The sequence below is a fragment of the Podarcis erhardii genome (assembly GCF_964252035.2).
Source record: "Podarcis erhardii genome assembly, chromosome: 3".
NCBI classification, from domain to species: Eukaryota; Metazoa; Chordata; class Lepidosauria; order Squamata; family Lacertidae; genus Podarcis; species Podarcis erhardii.
This window is the reverse complement of record NC_138507.1, coordinates 6,729,713-6,747,510: the sequence shown is the minus strand read 5'-3', so window position 1 is coordinate 6,747,510 and position 17,798 is coordinate 6,729,713. Positions and strand designations below refer to the sequence as shown.

Genomic DNA, 17,798 nt, shown 5'->3' with positions numbered 1-17,798 from the left:
TCTTGGTATAGTAGGTTTTAGCAATTTCCGCCCGGACACTGTTTCCAATGGCTGAATCCGGCTATGTCCGGGATATTCTGGACATATGGCAACCCTACAGTATAGAGACACACACACCCTGCAAAAAGACACTGAAAATCAGGATAATATAGTATAGCATTCTATATTACCTTTTAAAGCAATGCACTACTCAATTACTTGAAATGCAACATAGCACAATTGGCTGTCCACTCACTCAACAAGATTTTCCCCCTCCTCCCCCTGCAGCCTCCCAACTCCTTATCTGCTTCAGAAGGTTTCCCAAAATTCCACAGCAGATTTTGAGGGCTTGTGTGTGGTTGCAGGGTGGCAGGGGAAGGGAAGAGAAGCCCCATTATTCAAGTGTATGTCTGTTCCGGCAGACAGATGCAAGTAAATATCACCAAACAACCATAGCATACCCATTATATCTTGCTAATATCAAGTGCAATATTTTAAAAATGGCTAATTTGTAGCATTCGTAAAATTGATCCATAGAACAGCTGGACATAAATATTTATACTCAAAACCATACTAAAACATAGGTTAAGATGGTAAACCATACTTTCAACTCTAAAATCCAAACTTTACACTTTCTGAAAACTCTTTTAACATTTGGCTGAGCTAAGATACTCAGCTGCAGTCTTAACATGAAATGAAGCATTGAGAAGACTACTTTATGATGTCAAATCCATCAAGAAAAGTAAATTTATAGTGACTAAAGTGTATACGGATCTCTCAAATAGGACTACATAGGCAACAATCCCGAAATCACTTTACTCAGAGTTTTTCTTGAGTAAGGCTGGAATCCTAAATAAACAAAATAGGAAATAATTCCACAGCAATTAATTAGACTTGCTTCCAAGTACATGTCACCGGGACTAGGATGAGCTGACCCATAACCCAGTTACAGCTGAAGTACTTTGACATAAGCCAATTGAGGATGTATTTGTAAAACCTGTACTTCAAATTCCATTCAAATAAGCCTGACTTACTTCCAAGTAATGAGTTTAGAATTAATACGTTGGGTTGCAAAGGTTACAAATTTGAAAATGGACTAGAAGGTGAAGCAAAAAAAAAAAAAAAAAGGCATGTTAGCATATTTTACTGATTTACTGTCTTTAATGAGACTTACTCAAGAGTAAGTCTGTTTCGAATTGGAGGCTTGTTTAGGATAATATGTAAAGCATGTAGATGAATAACATTCTGGATCTTGACTTCATAAACATATCTCTCCAAAACCAAAATAAATAAAATAACCTCCAAACAACCAACAAACAAGACTTGACATGTTGAGTCTGAAGAAGCTGATACAGATCTAACATGTCAAGAATTCACACACGACACACTAACAGATGCCAGACCCTAACTAGACATGATAGATCATAATGAGATTTTCCAGTGATCTCAACTAAATTAAGAAAAGAAGCCTGAATGCACTGCAAGAGCTTTAGTTTCACCTAAATTTTCTGCATTTATCTGTTCCCCTCTATAGAAAGGCACACATTTCAAGCCTATGTATCAGCTCTAAATTAAGTAGCTGAAGTAGGAGAGGCACAAGAAGTTAAACAGGCTGGCATACCTTGGGAAACAAAAGGCATGTTACTACAGCCCTAAGTTACTTTCCTGGTTAAAATACTGTTTCATATGGAGCTTATTGAAAATAATTTAATTATTCTCAGTTATCACAATCAACTTCAGAGTACTGTATTATCTAATGCACAGAAAGAGAGTGTTAGAGGAGAGGAAGAGGGCAGGGGCATTTTTTTTTAAAAATGTCCAGTTTAACATATGGTACTTGAGATAATAAAAAAAAGAGATACTCCCTTGATATTACTACAAAGCACAGAATTGTCTGGCTTTCTTTCATTTTGTACATATATAAGTAATATTAGCTTTATTCAGCTGAGTACAGAATGGCTATACTGTAGCTATCTTGAAGAAAATATATTCAAATGAATAAATACAAGCCTTTAAACTGTTACTGGGCTAATCAACAAAAATCCGTATGGTATTTTTACAGATTTGTTTTGATTTCTTTTCTTTATAAAGCAAGTATCCGTCCATATCACTAAAAAAAAAAAGTTTGAGTCTGGAACCCTAGAACCAGACACACAAGACACACAAGTTTGCCCACTTTTTGTGGCAGGGGGAGGTGTTTTAACCTCTTTTTAATATTGTCTTTTAATGTTGTAACCCACCCTGGGAACTTAGGGGGAGGGCGGGTAATAAATAAATAAATAAGGCAGATAAGAACACATAATCAAAGCGTTAAACACACAGCTATAAAAATTTTAAAATACATGAAATTTTATTTTAACTGCTTTCACTAGTTATTTCAATAAAGCATATGAGCATATGCATTCACACAAAAAGGGCATGTGTGAAGTGATATTTGGCTGAACTTTGTACGCGTGCACACACACACACAGGGTATGTGCTTGCTATCCGTAAACGCGTTCATTTGGAGGGGAGGAATACTCACAAAATATGCTTTCATGAATACCTGACTCACATACTTCATTCACTGAAAAGTAGAGCCTGCAAGGGTCAAGTTTTACTCAGAGTAGACTTGTTGAAATTAATGAACATGACTAAATTAAGGCCATTAATTTCAGCAGGTTTACTCTAAGTAAAACTTAGTTGAATACCACTCATTGAGACTTCCTTCGAACAAGTACCTACATTTTGCATTGCAGCCTGATTTTAAAAGCTCCAAATTTGCTAAGTAGTAATGTGTTTGGTTTAGACTTGAAATGTTTTCTCCCTCACAACTAAGAAAGTCAAATAATTATTTCCACAGCACTTAAGAAGAACAAAATATTGTTATAGTCTAACAAATGGCGAAGGCCACTCAAAATTTGCAGGCATAAGAAGACTACTGCACACACAATTTTTCCAGACCCTTCCAGTCATGCATACTCACATAGTTGCACATAAATTTACTTTCACGCTTAGTTTTGCTGTCATAGTCCCATTATAACTACTCATTAGGATTTACTACAGACATCACAAAGTCTTACTTTCAGAAGATTTCTCACTGTTGTGCTATCATGTCTAAAATGTGAATTGAATTGTCCCAGACACTGTAATATGGCAACAAATGTTTCATATGACAACACCACTTACATACAGCAAATAATCACAACACTGAGGACAACAATTCTCCCCAAAAGTCAAAGCAACAAATGTTAATAAAATAAAACAGTATTTTCTCTTTAAAAAAAAAAAAGAATTTCACAACAATCCCCGTTTTGCTATATTTTTTCTGTACAATCCTAGAATGCTTTTATCTGTTTTGCATTTATAATGACATATATTATCACAAACATACAAATAAAAATGTTGTTTATTGTTAAATCACTTGTTTTCAAGTGGCAACTTCAGAATTTAAATAAAATCTAATGCAGTAACGCTAACATGGGGATTAAAATTAAATCCAAAATGTTTGTACAATTGCAACTTTACCAAAAGGTCGAAGCTTGTGAAAAAGTTATGTGTTAAATACAACTGATGATTATACCTCAACCCATCTACATTTTTCTGGAACAGGAGCTTTTAATATATGATTGTCATTTAATTCTTTGAAGCTACAATTCCATAGTCACATAACCTAGGAGCAAGTACTATGAGACTCAATGGGGCTTACTCCCAAGAAAAATTGTACTGGATTGCACTGTTAAGACTAAAACCCAAAATACTTGGGAATAAGCCCCATTGACTACAGCAAAACTTAATTCCTAATAAACGTGCACAAAAGTGCACCAGACATATTACCTGTGTAACTTGTACACCGTAACTCATAATCAATGCATTCAAATCTCTGATAAGCTGTTTTGTTTTATAATTCTGCAACACAATGAATTCTGCAAGTTTACCTAGAAACCCCACTGGTTTAGAACCCAATCCTCTATCTTGTTAAGATGAAATACTTGGGCTGACACCCCAGCCTCACAAAGTGTTTACCTATACATTTCTATCATCAATCAACAGACCTACATTCAACCAACTATGCTTAGGAACGCAGGCTAAACAGTAAACATTAATATCCAAATTAAACTGTACTATGGAGACATATGTCCTATAAATTTCAGTGAGACAAAAACTGACACAAAATGAGCAAGGTGGAAGACTCTTTGTTTTTGTTTTTCAGTAACCTACTACCTGAAAGAAAACTAGGTATTATTCATCCATAATGTAAACATACTGTAAAGTGTGTGTGTGTTCCAAGCCCCTACCCTGCTTTTTAAATGAACTATGTCAACCTAAATGCAAGCGCTGCTTTATCACAAATACATCAACATCCCACAGCCCATCTAGGGCCATCTAACATATCAAGGTTGCAAACATTTAAGACTGTAACAAAAATGACTGAGACTCTAGTCTAGTATCAGTTTCCTATCCCTTCAACAATTTCCCTGACAGTGGAATCAAATAATGTTGAATTATAGACCTCCTCACAAGAAGTCTTATTTCATGTTCTTTCTTTTTTTTATCGTTTCTTTGCTAGCCCCTATAGGAATCTGGCTGTTTGCCAGTTTGCATTTATATTTCTGTATACATAATTGGCATGCATATGAAGATTAAATGATAATTATGTCAAACATTACTATTTTATATTTGTTCAAGTTTATTTTATATAAGAAAAATACTGTTGCCCTAATAAATTTCATGCATGCTAACATACTTTATTTGGATTTGTGCTAGTAATTTTTTTTTTATATTGCACTTTCTTTAACAGGCAAGTCTATAAAAGCTACCTGCATACACATTATGGAAAGGCAAGTGTCATAATCTTTTACAGTTCACCCAGTGGCACCTGAGAGCAAGAAGAAGTAACTTAACAGCAAAAAGTCCCATGGCAGTGGTTGACATATTTGGATTACTTCCAAAACTGATACTCTTCAGTGATTTAGAGACATGCTTTGTTATTTTTTAGTATGGAGTTGTATAGTATTGCATACATTTCCCTACCAACAACAAGCCAACAGCTCTACCTTAAAGCCTACACAATTCCAATACCAATTCTTTTTTTCAAAAAATAAATGCATTTCAGTCTGCAGTACAAAACAATACCTCAATTGAAATGTGGAGAGTCCTTTTTATATATAAAATAACATGCTAGCGAGCTCTAATTTTTGTTCATTCTCCAATGTTATGCAGGAAAACACTGTAAAACATATTTCTGGCAAGTAGTTAGTCCATAGCAGCCCACAGAACCTCAACAGAACTGACTTCTAAGTAACTATTCATGGGATTAGTCTGTAGAACTAATGGTTTTATTATTGCATGAACTTCATGTAATGCAACTTTTTATTTATTTTTTATTTTTAAAAATGTTACCATGGCATTGAACGTCAAGTTGCAAGCCTAATGCTGTAACTGTACAGTCCCATCCACATAAAGTTTATCTCCACAAAGGTCTGTATGCATCTATAGGCACCTCCACATTTGCATGGGGGTTGCGTTCTGAGGCACTGCATGCGTTGGTCGGACGCAGGTAAGCCCACTTGCTGCCCCGTTTTGCCCCCGCCCTGTTCTCCCCTCTTCTGGGGCCAAAAATGGCACACGCATCAGCAATCGTGTACGTCTCAAACACGCACAAATGGGGAGTTGCCTTTATGTCCTATACATGCGTTTACCACATTCTCACTGCAGTTCACATAACTGATAAAACTGCATTTTTGATTACCGTAATACAGTTGGTGTCCTAAGGGCATGGCAGCATACTGCTATTCTTAAAAAAAAAAAAAGTATTCTGAAATACTAAAACAGGGGTGGCCTAAAGCTGGGGATGGCCCCAACCATCAGTCAAATCAGACACTAGCCAAGGCCCCCAGGGGTTCAAAAGGGCCCCCCCACCAGCCAAACCCATCTTTTGCAATACTCACTTCCATTCATGCCAAGCTCCAGAGGCATTGCATTAGGGATAAATGAAGATGGTGGAATGGTCACCACAAATGAGAAGTGTGCTTATTCAAAAGTAGCATCACCAACTAAAATCCTGTCTGGGTTCCCGCACTGGGGCTGGCGTGCATGTGTGTGTTTTGTTGAACTAGAGCACATCAATGGCACTGTGCCAAGTGTCCCCTGAAGTCTGATGCTGGCCCTACAGCCAGCCCAGGAGCCAGATCAACCCCCCTGCTTTTTTCTGGCCCAAGACACCACCAATGTTGGCAGTGGCAAAAAGAAAAAAATATCAGTGTTATACACAGCACTGGATCTCTGCTCTGCTCTGCTCTGCTCTGCTCTGCTCTGCTCAGCTCAGCTCAGCTCCCTGATGTGGATTAAACCCTCCCCCTGCCCCACATGAGATCAATCATTCACTGAACAGGGAAGGTGTGCTGCCTGTGTGTTTTGTGTGTGTGTGCATATGTTCAAGACTGTGGACTCCGAATCCACTTTGGTCACATACCACTGGTGCTGGAAGGCTGGTAAAGGGTGAATTTATCCCAGGGGCCAAAAAATATGGGCCATCTCTGCTCTAAAACCTGTAGCTAACAGTGCATGACCGGGTCGTTTCTGTGAGAACAATTGTGTTTGACACCCTAACACAAAACACAAGTTATTCAGTTAGTGTGAGAATACAGATGATCACATTCCAAGTAGCAAGTTATCATGGCAAGCATATACCATATTTTTTGCACCATAACACTCACTTTTTTCCTCCTAGAAAGTAAGGGGAAATGTCTGTGCGTGTTATGGAGGGAATGCCTACGGGTGGCAGGGGGATCTGCTGCAGTTGTGAGCAGAGGATCCATGGTTCCCCTTCCTTCCCTCCTCCGCTTTGAAACAGCAAAGCGGGAGAAGAGGCGCTGAGTGGGGAGGAGAGAGGGACAGAGAGCCTGCTTCTTTAAAGGAGCAAAGCGGGAGAGGAGAAGAGCCGCTTACACAAGTGTAAGCGGCTCCTGTCCGGTTGGCTCCTTTAAAGCAAGCAGGCTCTCTGTCCCTCTCTCCTCCCCACTCAGCTCGCTAAATAGCAGCAAAGTTTTTCAGCTCGCTAAGCCAGAGATGAGCGGGGAGGAGGGAGAAAAGCAGAGCCTGCTTGCTTTAAAGGAGCAAAGCGGGAGAGGAGAGGAGCCTTCTCCCCTTACACCCCTCTTCTTCATTATTAGCAGCATCCTTCTCCACACACCCCACACGTGCTTCTTCTCCCCTTAAACCTCTCTCCTGCACCATTAGCAGCATCCTTCTCCACCCACCCCACGCGTGCTCCTTGTCCCTCGAGTGCTTTTCCTTCCCTCCCCACTTAAAACGTGGTTACAAAGCACGGATCCACATGGATCCTCAGGATTTTTGCACTGGGTCACCCCAAATTCACCATCAGATCACATAGCATGTCCATGGCTACATCTTGCACCAAAAAAATCACGCACTCACTGTTGCCTGGGGCCGCAGTGGTGCAAAAACGTGGTTACAAAGCATGGATCCACATGGATCCTCAGGATTTTTGCATTGGGCTACTCCAAACTCACTGTCAGATCACATGTTTGTGGCCACAGCATGAACCACAAAAATCATACATCCACTGTTTCATTTAGATTTTTTTCCCTCTTGTTTTCCTCCTCTAAAAACTACGTGCGTGTTATGGTTGGGTGCGAAAAATACGGTAACTACTTCCAGGTAGTGCTCTGTAGCATCCTATCAAATGGTAAGGAGAGTTTTACCACACATCATTCATTCATTCATTTAAATATCACCACTTGGCAGGACACTGCAGACAACTAGTTTACCAAGTGGTAACATTCATGTGGTGGCTGGCACTTCCTAAGCGTCTGCCTGTATTCAGAGTCGCTATGGTGCCAATAGAATTTACCTCCAAATAAATGAACTTACAGGCTATCCCAACCATTTTTACAGAGATGCAGGTTTTTATTTTTTAGTCTAAGGCTAGGCTGAAAGGATTACAGCCCTGCAGAGCAACGTTAGGCATACTTATTCAGAAGTAAATACCATTGTAACCAAATCAACTTCGTAAGTGTGCCTAAGACTGCAGCCTTACTTATTTAACAAAATCTATACACCAACTGATTGTAAAAAAATTTTAAAAAAACCCTGAAAGACTGAGGCTCACAATTTTCCATGTGATGCCCAGACTTGATGTAATAACATGCAAGCGAACACATCTGGTAAAACAAGGAGAAAAGTAGGTGTTTTTTAAATACTGTTACACGATTTTCAAAACTTAACACAATTTTTAAAATTGTATTGCACACTACAGCTGCAATCTTGAACACATTTACCTGGGAATAAGTCCCAAATAACTCAAGGTGGCTCACATCTGAGTTGATGTGCATTTCTATTAGTTCAGAATACTCAAATTCTAAATGTTACATGGAAGTAAGTATTATTGAATTGCCACTAAGTAAAGTGTTTACAAGCATCTATGCCACAAGTATATGCACTTTACTGAAAGTTCCAGATAATCATATTTAGAACTGAAGCATAACTGTACTATTTATCCAGAAACGCTCATAATTTTTGAAATCTACAGACACTTTATCACACCAACAGCTGTATAAACAATATGAGACTTAATTCAAAATTGTTATAGAGAAGCAACTATACCAGTATAATATGTGCTCTGTGATTTAAAGATTAGAGAACTCATCATACTCCTCACCTGGGTAAAATGGGTTGAATTTTAATTAGCTGCTACTTCTGTCCCATGGATATCTACTTGTTAAGTCCTACGTCAAACACACTTATTTAGAAACAAGTACCTCTTCAGTCAATTGATCTTGCCTTTAACATCATTTCTGAGCAAAGAAAGACAAATAAAACTATGATACAAGCCCGTAACTGCGCAGCACTAAAATTAATAGTCAGCCTTGTTTCTCAGCAGTAGGAAACAAGCTTCAGACCAGATGAGTGGTTAAATTAGAAGTGGTTAAATTATTTGGTTCCATTGGATCCCAAAGCTAGCCAGCCAGCCTCCCTACCTGTTTAAAAGCAGCAAGCATGTCAAGTCCAGAGAAATAAAACCCAACCCTGTCATCTCAGTACAGCTAACCCTCATCAGGACCAGCCCTAAGCGTAGAATTGAAGAGTCGGAAGGGACCACGAGGGTCATCTAGCACAACCCCGGCAATGCAATAATCTTTTGCTCTACACTGAGATTCCTTCATACTTCGGCCCACTGATTTCAACTGAAATTCAATTCCTTCTTTTCTTTTCTTTTTTTAGGGAGTTCGCAGCAGCCCTTTTAAGCCCCTGGGAAGGGGATTCTCCTCAAGCTGCAACTTGGGAACTGAATGTCCAAGTCTTCCTCAAAGCACCACACACGAAACAGCTATTTCCCTCAGCTTCGGTGCTCAACCAAGCCCCCGTTGCCCAAAAAAAAATAAGAATATTCCTCAGTGGCAAATTCGGCCTGTGTAACTCTCGAAACCTTTTTTTTTTTTTTTGTCCCCCTCTGGGCTAAACTTCCCGAATAAAAACTTGCTGGCGCCACACCGATCTCCCTATCGATAAGAAACACATTGGAAAAGGAGAATGCAAGAAACACCCTTTGAGCGTGGAGCACACAAGTACTTTCTAATAAAGAGGATCGTGAGGGGCATGAAATCTTCCCGCCGCCCTCCCTTCGAGGCCTGGTGGGGCTTCTTAGGGCAGGAAAAAAAAAAAGCTTTCTGCTTGTTTCCTAGCATTTGCTGTTAATAGATCGGTGTGGTGTTTTTTTTTTTTGTTCCCCGACTTGGTTCAGCCGCGGGCCCCGCAGCCCCTTCCCGCTCCGAGGGCTCCCTCAGGGACGCGGCGTTGGTGGGGCTGGGGGCGGCGGGAAGGGAGGTCGCCTTCCCCCGCTTGCCCCGAATAGGCCCTGCCCGGCGATGGCAGCAGGCGCCTCGGAGCGAGCTGCTTCCTCCTCTGGCCGGCTCTCCTGGCCCGAGAGGAGACACAATCGCCCGGGGCGGCTGCCGCTTTCTCTCCCCCGCTCGGCCGCGCGGCTTTCCCATCCTCCTCCCTGCCCACTTGGGCCCATTGTCTTCCCCTCGGACGCGGCGTCAGGGCCGGACTAAACCTCAGCGGGAGGCCGAGGGGGGAAAGCGGCAGCAGGGCGGCCTCGGCTCGCTTTCTCGCCCTCTTCTTCCTCAGAGCGAAGCACAAAACACACAAACACACACACACACAACGCGCCCTAGCCGGGCCAGCGCGCCTCGCCATTTCGCAGGCCGTGAGGGGGAAACCTCCGGGTCGCCGGCATGGAGAGGCGGCTGCTGCCCACCCGCCTCCTTCCCCTCAGCCGCCCTCACGCGCCTCAGCCCGCCATTTTCGGCCTCTTGTCCCCACGAAGGGCCTCACAGCCCTCTTTCCTTCCCCGCCAACTCCCTCAGCCCTGGCCGCCGAAGCCGCCGCGACACCTGCCCACCGTGGCGACGCCTCGCCACACCACCTAAAACAAAAATAAAATCATTAAAACTACATTTTTCAAGGAGGGGCGTGTGGGAAGGGGTTGCACATTTCGGACAGGAACGGCCAACATCTTCCTGGAAAAGAACTGCAGCTGACCATCTTTTGCTCTCTTTCAGCTGCTAGGAGTCCTTAGGCACCAGGCAGCAGAGGCCAGCCTGCACTGAACTTTCATTTGAAATCATGAGCCTGGGAGACTCCTGAATAAACTTAGGAAATTAAAGCAATTTTTGTGAGATAAAGCAGCCGAGCTGGTCGCACCTTTACGGGTTTCTTGCCCATGAGTGAACTTAGCTTTTTTGGACTTGTCTGAACCCCAGAAGATAGGTTGCAACCCACTGGGTCCTAAAGCACAGTTCGCAAAGCCCCTGCATTTTTCTTTCCAACTTTTGCTTCCTTTTCTGTCCCTTGGAATCTCAGTAGTTTAAGATCAGGCACTTTCTAGAAGTTATTTTCTAGAGAATAGTAAGTGCAGGTAAATGATAAATACTCCCTCCCCAAAAGGCAAGTGCCAAATGTGAAAACTTTGCAAACATAGGTAGGCATATCTTGCAGGAGGGAAGTCCAGACAAGCCCTTAAGAATTCATTGTATAGTTAACTTACAATACAATGGTCTACATGTCTACTCAGAAGTAAGTCTCTTTGGGTTTAATGGGGCTTGCAAGGATTACAGCCTTGGCTTTCTTGGCAGAAAAAGATTAATAGTGAGACACTCTGCACACCAACCAAGGAGCAAACTTAGTGATTTATGCATATAAATACACAGGGTGGTATTCAATTAACTTTTATTCAGAGTAGACCCATTGAAATCAATGAACCTAACTTAATTTCAGTGGGTTTACCATGATTAAATTTTAGTTGAATAACACCCACCATAACCAAGTCAGATTAAGGTTGGCTGGAGCTTTGGGGCTCTACTAACTTGCAGGAACACAGTGGCAGAAACAAACATCCCCCTTACACAGTACTACATAGATGCACTACTGGTTATTAAAGGAACCAAAATGTGATGTATATAATACAAGCAGCACATCCCCCTTTACAGCTATTTTGTACAACTTTCTATAGCTTCACAACAACCATGTGAGGTAGGTTCAGCTGAGAGATGGTGACTGGCGCAAGGCAGGAAGTAAGCAACAACAATGATGATTTAGAGGAGTTTAAAGGCTGCATGTGTTCAGATTATTATCATTATTAAAAATGTATATGACAAACTGTTTTTGTTTGCTACATTCCAGTTTTAAAATTTTACAGCAATCAACGCATGGCGGCAGGAAGGATGCCTGTTTCTCTGGCTTCAAATATGTTTCTAGAGTCTCATCACCTCTTTGTTGCCTGTGAATACTATGCAGTACTGCATTTATGCAGTTGCAGATGTTAATTTTTAATATATCTCACATCATCCAAATGTTGTGTTGCTGTTGTTTTTATTCTAACATGTCAAGAATGTAGCAGTGGAATGATGGGGTGAAGACGTGTGCTTCACAATTAAAAGTGCTGGGGTTTTTTGGGGGGGGGTTAGGGAAATGCAGCAGCTGATGGAGGGAGAATGTTGGTTGAGTTGACTGTGGCAGCAATATGCAGGGAACGCTTATTAGTTGCTTTCCCATCCATGCGGCTGAGTTGCTGGTGGTGGTCTAAGCACCTTTGCTCCAAAGAGTTCAACTGTGGTGTTCATTATTTTCCCCCTTTCCTTTTTATGCCCACAACAGCCCTGCGAAGTATATTGGGCCAAGAGAGAGTGAGTGGCTCAGAGTTAACCAGTGAGCTTCACAGCTGGGTGCTGATTTCAAACCCTTTTTGCTCCAAAAAGTTTTTTCCCCTATAAAAAACGGTAGTTATTATGAGATATTAGTAAACAACTGCAACTAATGAATGCACTGCTTACTTTTCAACAATTTAAACACTGAATTTATCCAAGCATAAGCATCTGCACAGAATTGCTGTAAATCTTCAGTCCCTCTTGACTCCATCTGAAACACCATGCTTGCACTGCCAGTTTCAGATTAGCTGATGAAAGGCCTGTGCTAACAGAACTGGATCCTGAAACTTGAGTTCTTTGCATGGTTTCAGGCTGGCCTTGGAGAAGAGCAGGGGCCCTTGGCCTTTAGCACTGCGGGACAGGCAAAAATTAAACAGCTTAGACCTCTAATAGGGAGCTACAAATATGGGGAAAGCTTCGCCTTTGACATTCTGTCTGTCACGGCATATTACCAGTTGGGTGTGACCTCTGGTTTGTTTTGGGGCCATCCTCCCCACCTGCAAAAGCAGGTGTCATAAAGTGCACGCGCTTTTTGCGCAAATCTGTGTGCGTCTCGACTCCACACACGCGGCACGGGGTCAACAAAACCCCTGTGCTGTCCCCACTGTGGGTTTCCTTCCCCACAAAGACCATTCCCTAATCCCTTCTGGCTCGCTCTGCCCCCGATCCATTCGCTCTCCAACGTGCGCAACCCGATTACCAGCATCCCACCAGGGCTCGGCCGGCGGCGCCCCCGTTTCTCCAGCCCAGCTCCCCTAATCCCAGCTGCCACACCGGCACGTTAGGCTCTGCGCGATCCTCGGGATCAGCTCAGATCAGAGCGTTGGGTGGAGGTTTAAACGTCGCCGCTTTTCTCCGGGCTGCGCTTCGCGCAACTGGAGCACAAATCGGATCGCCGGAAGGGGGCGTCTGCGCGCTCGCTCCGCCGGCTTTCCGTCGCAGGAGGCTGGGTGCTTCGGCATAGACGAGAGCCACCCTCTTCTCTCCGACGGGGTGGGCGCAATTACGGGAAGGGACGCTTCTCCTCCCCGCCCCACCGAGCCCAGCCCGGCAAGAGAGAGGAGGAGCGGCCTCTCGCTCCCGGCGGCTCAGGGCTCTGCCGTCGAGGGCCGAGCAAAGGCGGAGAAAGAAACCCAGCACAGCTCCCGAGACAACTAACGTGGCACCGCGGCTGGCGCAGCACCTGGAGGGGATCTGCCTGCGCGGCGCAGCCTGCAGCAGAGCGCGCAAGGCGGCTGCAAACAGGTCGAGCCCCTGCGCTCCTCTTAGCCGTCGCTTCTGAGCAGGCGAGAGGAGGAGGAGGCGGCGCAGCACATCTCCCCGGAGAAGCGCCCACGGCAGCCTCTCCAACGCCGGCTGCAAGCGGCTCCGCCAACAGACGGGGCGGCGCGCGCGCCCAGCTCGGCGCAGCCATCGCGCGCGCGCAGGAAAAGACCTGTAACTTCTCCACTGAACTTGAAGCCAGTCTTCCTTGGAGCTTGTGCTAAAGTCAAAAACGAAGGATCGGGAGCCACGACCCCGCGCGATTTTTAGGAGCACGAGAGGCTCTCTCTCTATAAACTGAATAGACCACCCCGACCCCAGTCCAACTTCTCAGTCTCAAGTCACTGGAAACGCAATAAACTGCGGGCCAATCTCACCTAATAGCGACAAGACAAGTATCCAAAGTTTAAAACGGGAGAACTTTCGGCTCCCGGCGCCCCTCTACCCCTTTCCCAACCCTAAAGTTATAATGGGCTGGATATTTAGATCGTCGTTTTTGCGACGGGAAAGAAAGGGAAGGATGCGGAAACAGCTGAAGATAAGGGTCTCAGCGTATCAATAATATCAACCCCCCCCTTTTCTTAAAAAGAAAACAGAAACCAAAAGACAAACAAACACAAACCCACATAAGTTCACTTCTTCGGCTTTCACTTTAATAAAATAATGGTTCGTTTGGAAAATGGGGTATAAATCTTCATTTTGGAGGCAATTAAAGTGTTGATTTCATTCGTGCCCCTGAGCGATTCTTGTAATTTGCTCAAATAGCTTTATGTACCAAGCGCTCCAGAGCTTTTAGAAACCCATTTTCTAGTTAGACTTGTTGGATTACAATTGTTATTCAAGAGCAGCTCCCCAAGCTTTTCCTCATCCAGGGCTGGATTGTAACAGCTCCCGGGTGCTCGGCGCCCAGGCAAGGGCTCCGGCGGAGGCAGAAAGGAGAGTCATCTCCCCAAACAGGGACCATCTCGCCTCCGTCGTGCCAGGAGACCAGCAGAGTACGAGCTACACGCCCACTTAGGAGAGGACACAGGGGAAAGGCGCTGCTGACTCTGCCAGCAGAGGCGCGGCGAAGCAGAGGCTCCGTGCAACATGTTCCCTATATTAATATTAACATTTTGTCCATGAGCTTCTGGAAAGTCCAGGGCTCAGCAGGCGCGCGCTCCTCTTGCTCCGGACAGCCTCTGCTCGCCATGCCTCATCGCGCCTAAGCAAGGCGCGCCACCAAAGGGAGCGCATCCCCACGCGCCAGCGCGGTGCGCCTCTCACCAAAGCGGATCTAGGAAAGAACGCGCTAAGTCAACCCGACGGTGCCTCCTTGGGGATCCCAAGAGCTGCTTCCAGGAGACCCAAGCCGGCGCCTGGCTTTCTTTTCTTTTTAACAAAAGGAAGCCTGCAGAGCCGCGGCCCGATTGTCCCTTGGACCCTCCGACGTATCGGGTCGTAAAGTAGAAAAAACTCGGAGCAGCCAACTCAACAACAACCATTAACCATCCTGCCACCTTCCGCGAACCAAGACCCCGATGGTCGCTAATTGCTGTGTTAAGGAGCATCGATTAGCTAGTATCACATCCCGTATTCATCCAAAACGGGACTTTCGTTTTCCTTAAGAAGAAAGCATAGCACATTCCGAGGAAGCGCATGTGGCCATGGGGAAATTACCACTTTAAATCACACTGGCATGCGGCGGGATTGGGCCTACCCTTGCAACTGATGGCGAATATCCCATATAAGGCGTGTCGAATGCATGCAGGCAATTTGGAGAGCTCACACGATTATTTAAAATAAAATAAAATAAAAGGAATCGTGCTTTTACTATTTATTTTCTCGGTTAAGTCAAATAAAACCCGACGCCCTTTGCAGCCGTCAAGCTCGGCACAAAGCAATGTTCACTGAGGTCTAAAAGCGTTCGGGCCAAGAAGAACTGACAAGACAGGCTAATGAACCGTAGAGAGAGAAAGAAAATAGCCAGCATTTGCTAGATTTCAAACCCTCTCTGCCTTCTTTCCCTGGACCACCTATCTCGGATTTCCCCCACCCCCCTTCTCTTCACCCCCACCTCCACCCCCAAATCATTACTTTACCCGAAAGCCTAGATTCAGGCCTAAACACTTCTATTATCATTAAAAAGGGAGTAAATAAAATAAAGACAAAAATTAAAAGCGACAAGGAACAGGTCAAGTTTGCAGGCGATGCTTTTACAAGCTCATTTTGCCAGGTCGAATCGGAGAGCAAGCCTTAATGAAACAATAATGGCCACATTATTCAAAAATTTTCATTTCGATGGAAATTTATCTAAAAGGGGCTTAATCATATGCAAATAATAAAAAGGGGCGTTGTGACCCAGTGAGCTATCTGCATACAGATTTGAGCGGTTGCTACAAGACTGGAGATGATCATACCTGATCTGTTAGATTTGCTGATCTCGTTATGTCTTCACTGTCTGATTTTGATCCGCCTTCTCTATCGTCTATCACCAAATCGATAGGCATTTTTCCTTTCAAACAGCTAATATACCGGTGGCAGAAATTGTCACACAATTCGTGTACCTACATTATGACAGAAGTAACAAAACCAAAATATAGTCAAGCGCATGTTAAGTGAAATTGACAAGAGCAATCACTCCCCCTCCCCCTCCCCGTTCCTGACATCAAAAGTTCTAAACAGGGGGAAACACGCTGCAATTATCCCCTCGAGACGCATCCAGAATTAAGAATAACTTTCTTTTCTAGCAAAATAGAGATATCCCAGAAAATTGACAGTGACAAGATGATTCACAGCCTACAACGTATTCAACACCCGTGTTAAATTCATCTGCTCTCGGAGCTGTGACCATTAGCGAGGTGACCTGCATGGGTGACATTTAAGGTAAACTATTTAATTTCACCCAGTTATATCATCGCAAACCCTTTCCGAAGGAGGTTGGGGACACAAAGGGTCCCCTCCTCCACTTGTAAGCAGAGCTGAATGCACTCTGGTGAAAAACATTATACACATCCATGACCTTAAATTTGGAGGCACTGTAACCTAATGTGAATGGGCCTATTTTAGCCTATTTCTTGTAGAACGAAACCAATCCACTTGTTCCTGTTAGATAAAATGCCTAGAATGCCTGCATCCCTCCCCACTCCCCCATGTATTAATAAATCTCTCATAGATGTTTATTTTTAGGGCAAGGGGTAAATTCTCCAGCTATCAATGACATACACAGCTCCACTGAAATATAGGTCCCCGAAATGCTTCGATTCTGGCGCTGCCTTGAAATATACTTGCACCCAGAACCGAATTTATTATTGTTACGCAGAAATTTAAGGAGCAAACTCGGATTGCTCAGGTCTCTTCGTCTTAGGGATGGGTGGGGGAAGGAGACTTGCCCAGTTCAAGAGAAACAGAAACTGACGCATCTAGCAACTCTGGCTTGTTTCTGCACAACGTGACAGGACAATCTATGCCCTGCGTGTGACCCTGCAGAAGGCTTTAAAAAAAATACACTACAAAACCCACTACAAACCAAACGAAGTGCCTTGACCTAACTACCCACAGGAACCAGGCAGAAGAGGTATCAGTGTTCCAAGCATTATCAAACGTAGAGAGAATGCGCAACAATTTGTACAAAGGTAGTAAAAAGGGATACACAGCCAGCGAGTTCGTGATCCAGATTTTTTGTGGCTGAAATTGTAATTAAACTGCGAAGAGAAATGGACGGCATGATTGGTCTTGACACTAATTACCAGAAAGAAAGACATTTATGCAAATTCTGCCGAAGCTTCAACTTCGTGAAACATTATTGGGAGGGAGGGTGGGAGGGAGGGAGGGAGGGAGGGAGAGAGAGAGAGAGAGAGAGAGAGAGAGAGAGAGAGAGAGAGAGAATATTACCTTCTCTAATTCCAACAGATGAAACCTTAATACTTGTATGGCTTGGATCATCTGCAAAGATACAAAACAACGTGAGTCTCTGTGTCTCCATAGCTGGCTTTCATTTCTACTATCAAAGTAGATGTATGTGAATGTAACGCACATATATGTACGCGTGTGTTTTGATTTATGGCAACACTAAAAGTTAATAGCAATGGCTTTTGTATGTTGTTTAACATGGAGAGATCTCAAGTTTGTTTGTGGGGTTTTTTAAAAAAAATTACTACCATTTTAACCAAGTAGCTAAATTACACGGATCACAAACATTTATTTTATTTTATTTTTTAAAAGTATATTCTCTATATTGTAATACTTCTGGATAAAGAGCCTGGCAGACTTGGGGAAGGGAGGAGGAGTTGTTCCCAATAGCGCATGTCTAATTTTTAAAGATCGCCTCTATCTATCTATCTATCTATCTCTATCTAAGGTGAG

The 17,798-nt window shown here is 43.5% G+C and overlaps 1 protein-coding gene across 4 annotated transcripts in view; it reads right to left on the bottom strand.

Annotated features, from left to right (window-relative positions):
• LOC309338386 (homeobox protein Meis1) overlaps positions 1 to 17,798 on the bottom strand; it is a 152,136-nt gene that overhangs the window by 129,263 nt on the left and 5,075 nt on the right. For 3 of the 4 annotated variants that reach the window (XM_081855625.1, XM_081855626.1, XM_081855628.1), the window contains exons 5-6: positions 17,328 to 17,378; positions 15,854 to 16,000 (exon numbers count right to left, since the gene is read on the bottom strand). The exons of the other annotated variant lie outside the window; for it this stretch is intronic. In XM_081855625.1, the coding sequence (XP_081711751.1) occupies positions 15,854 to 16,000; positions 17,328 to 17,378 (198 nt within the window). The remainder of the gene's footprint in view (positions 1 to 15,853; positions 16,001 to 17,327; positions 17,379 to 17,798) is intronic. 4 annotated transcript variants of the gene reach the window in all.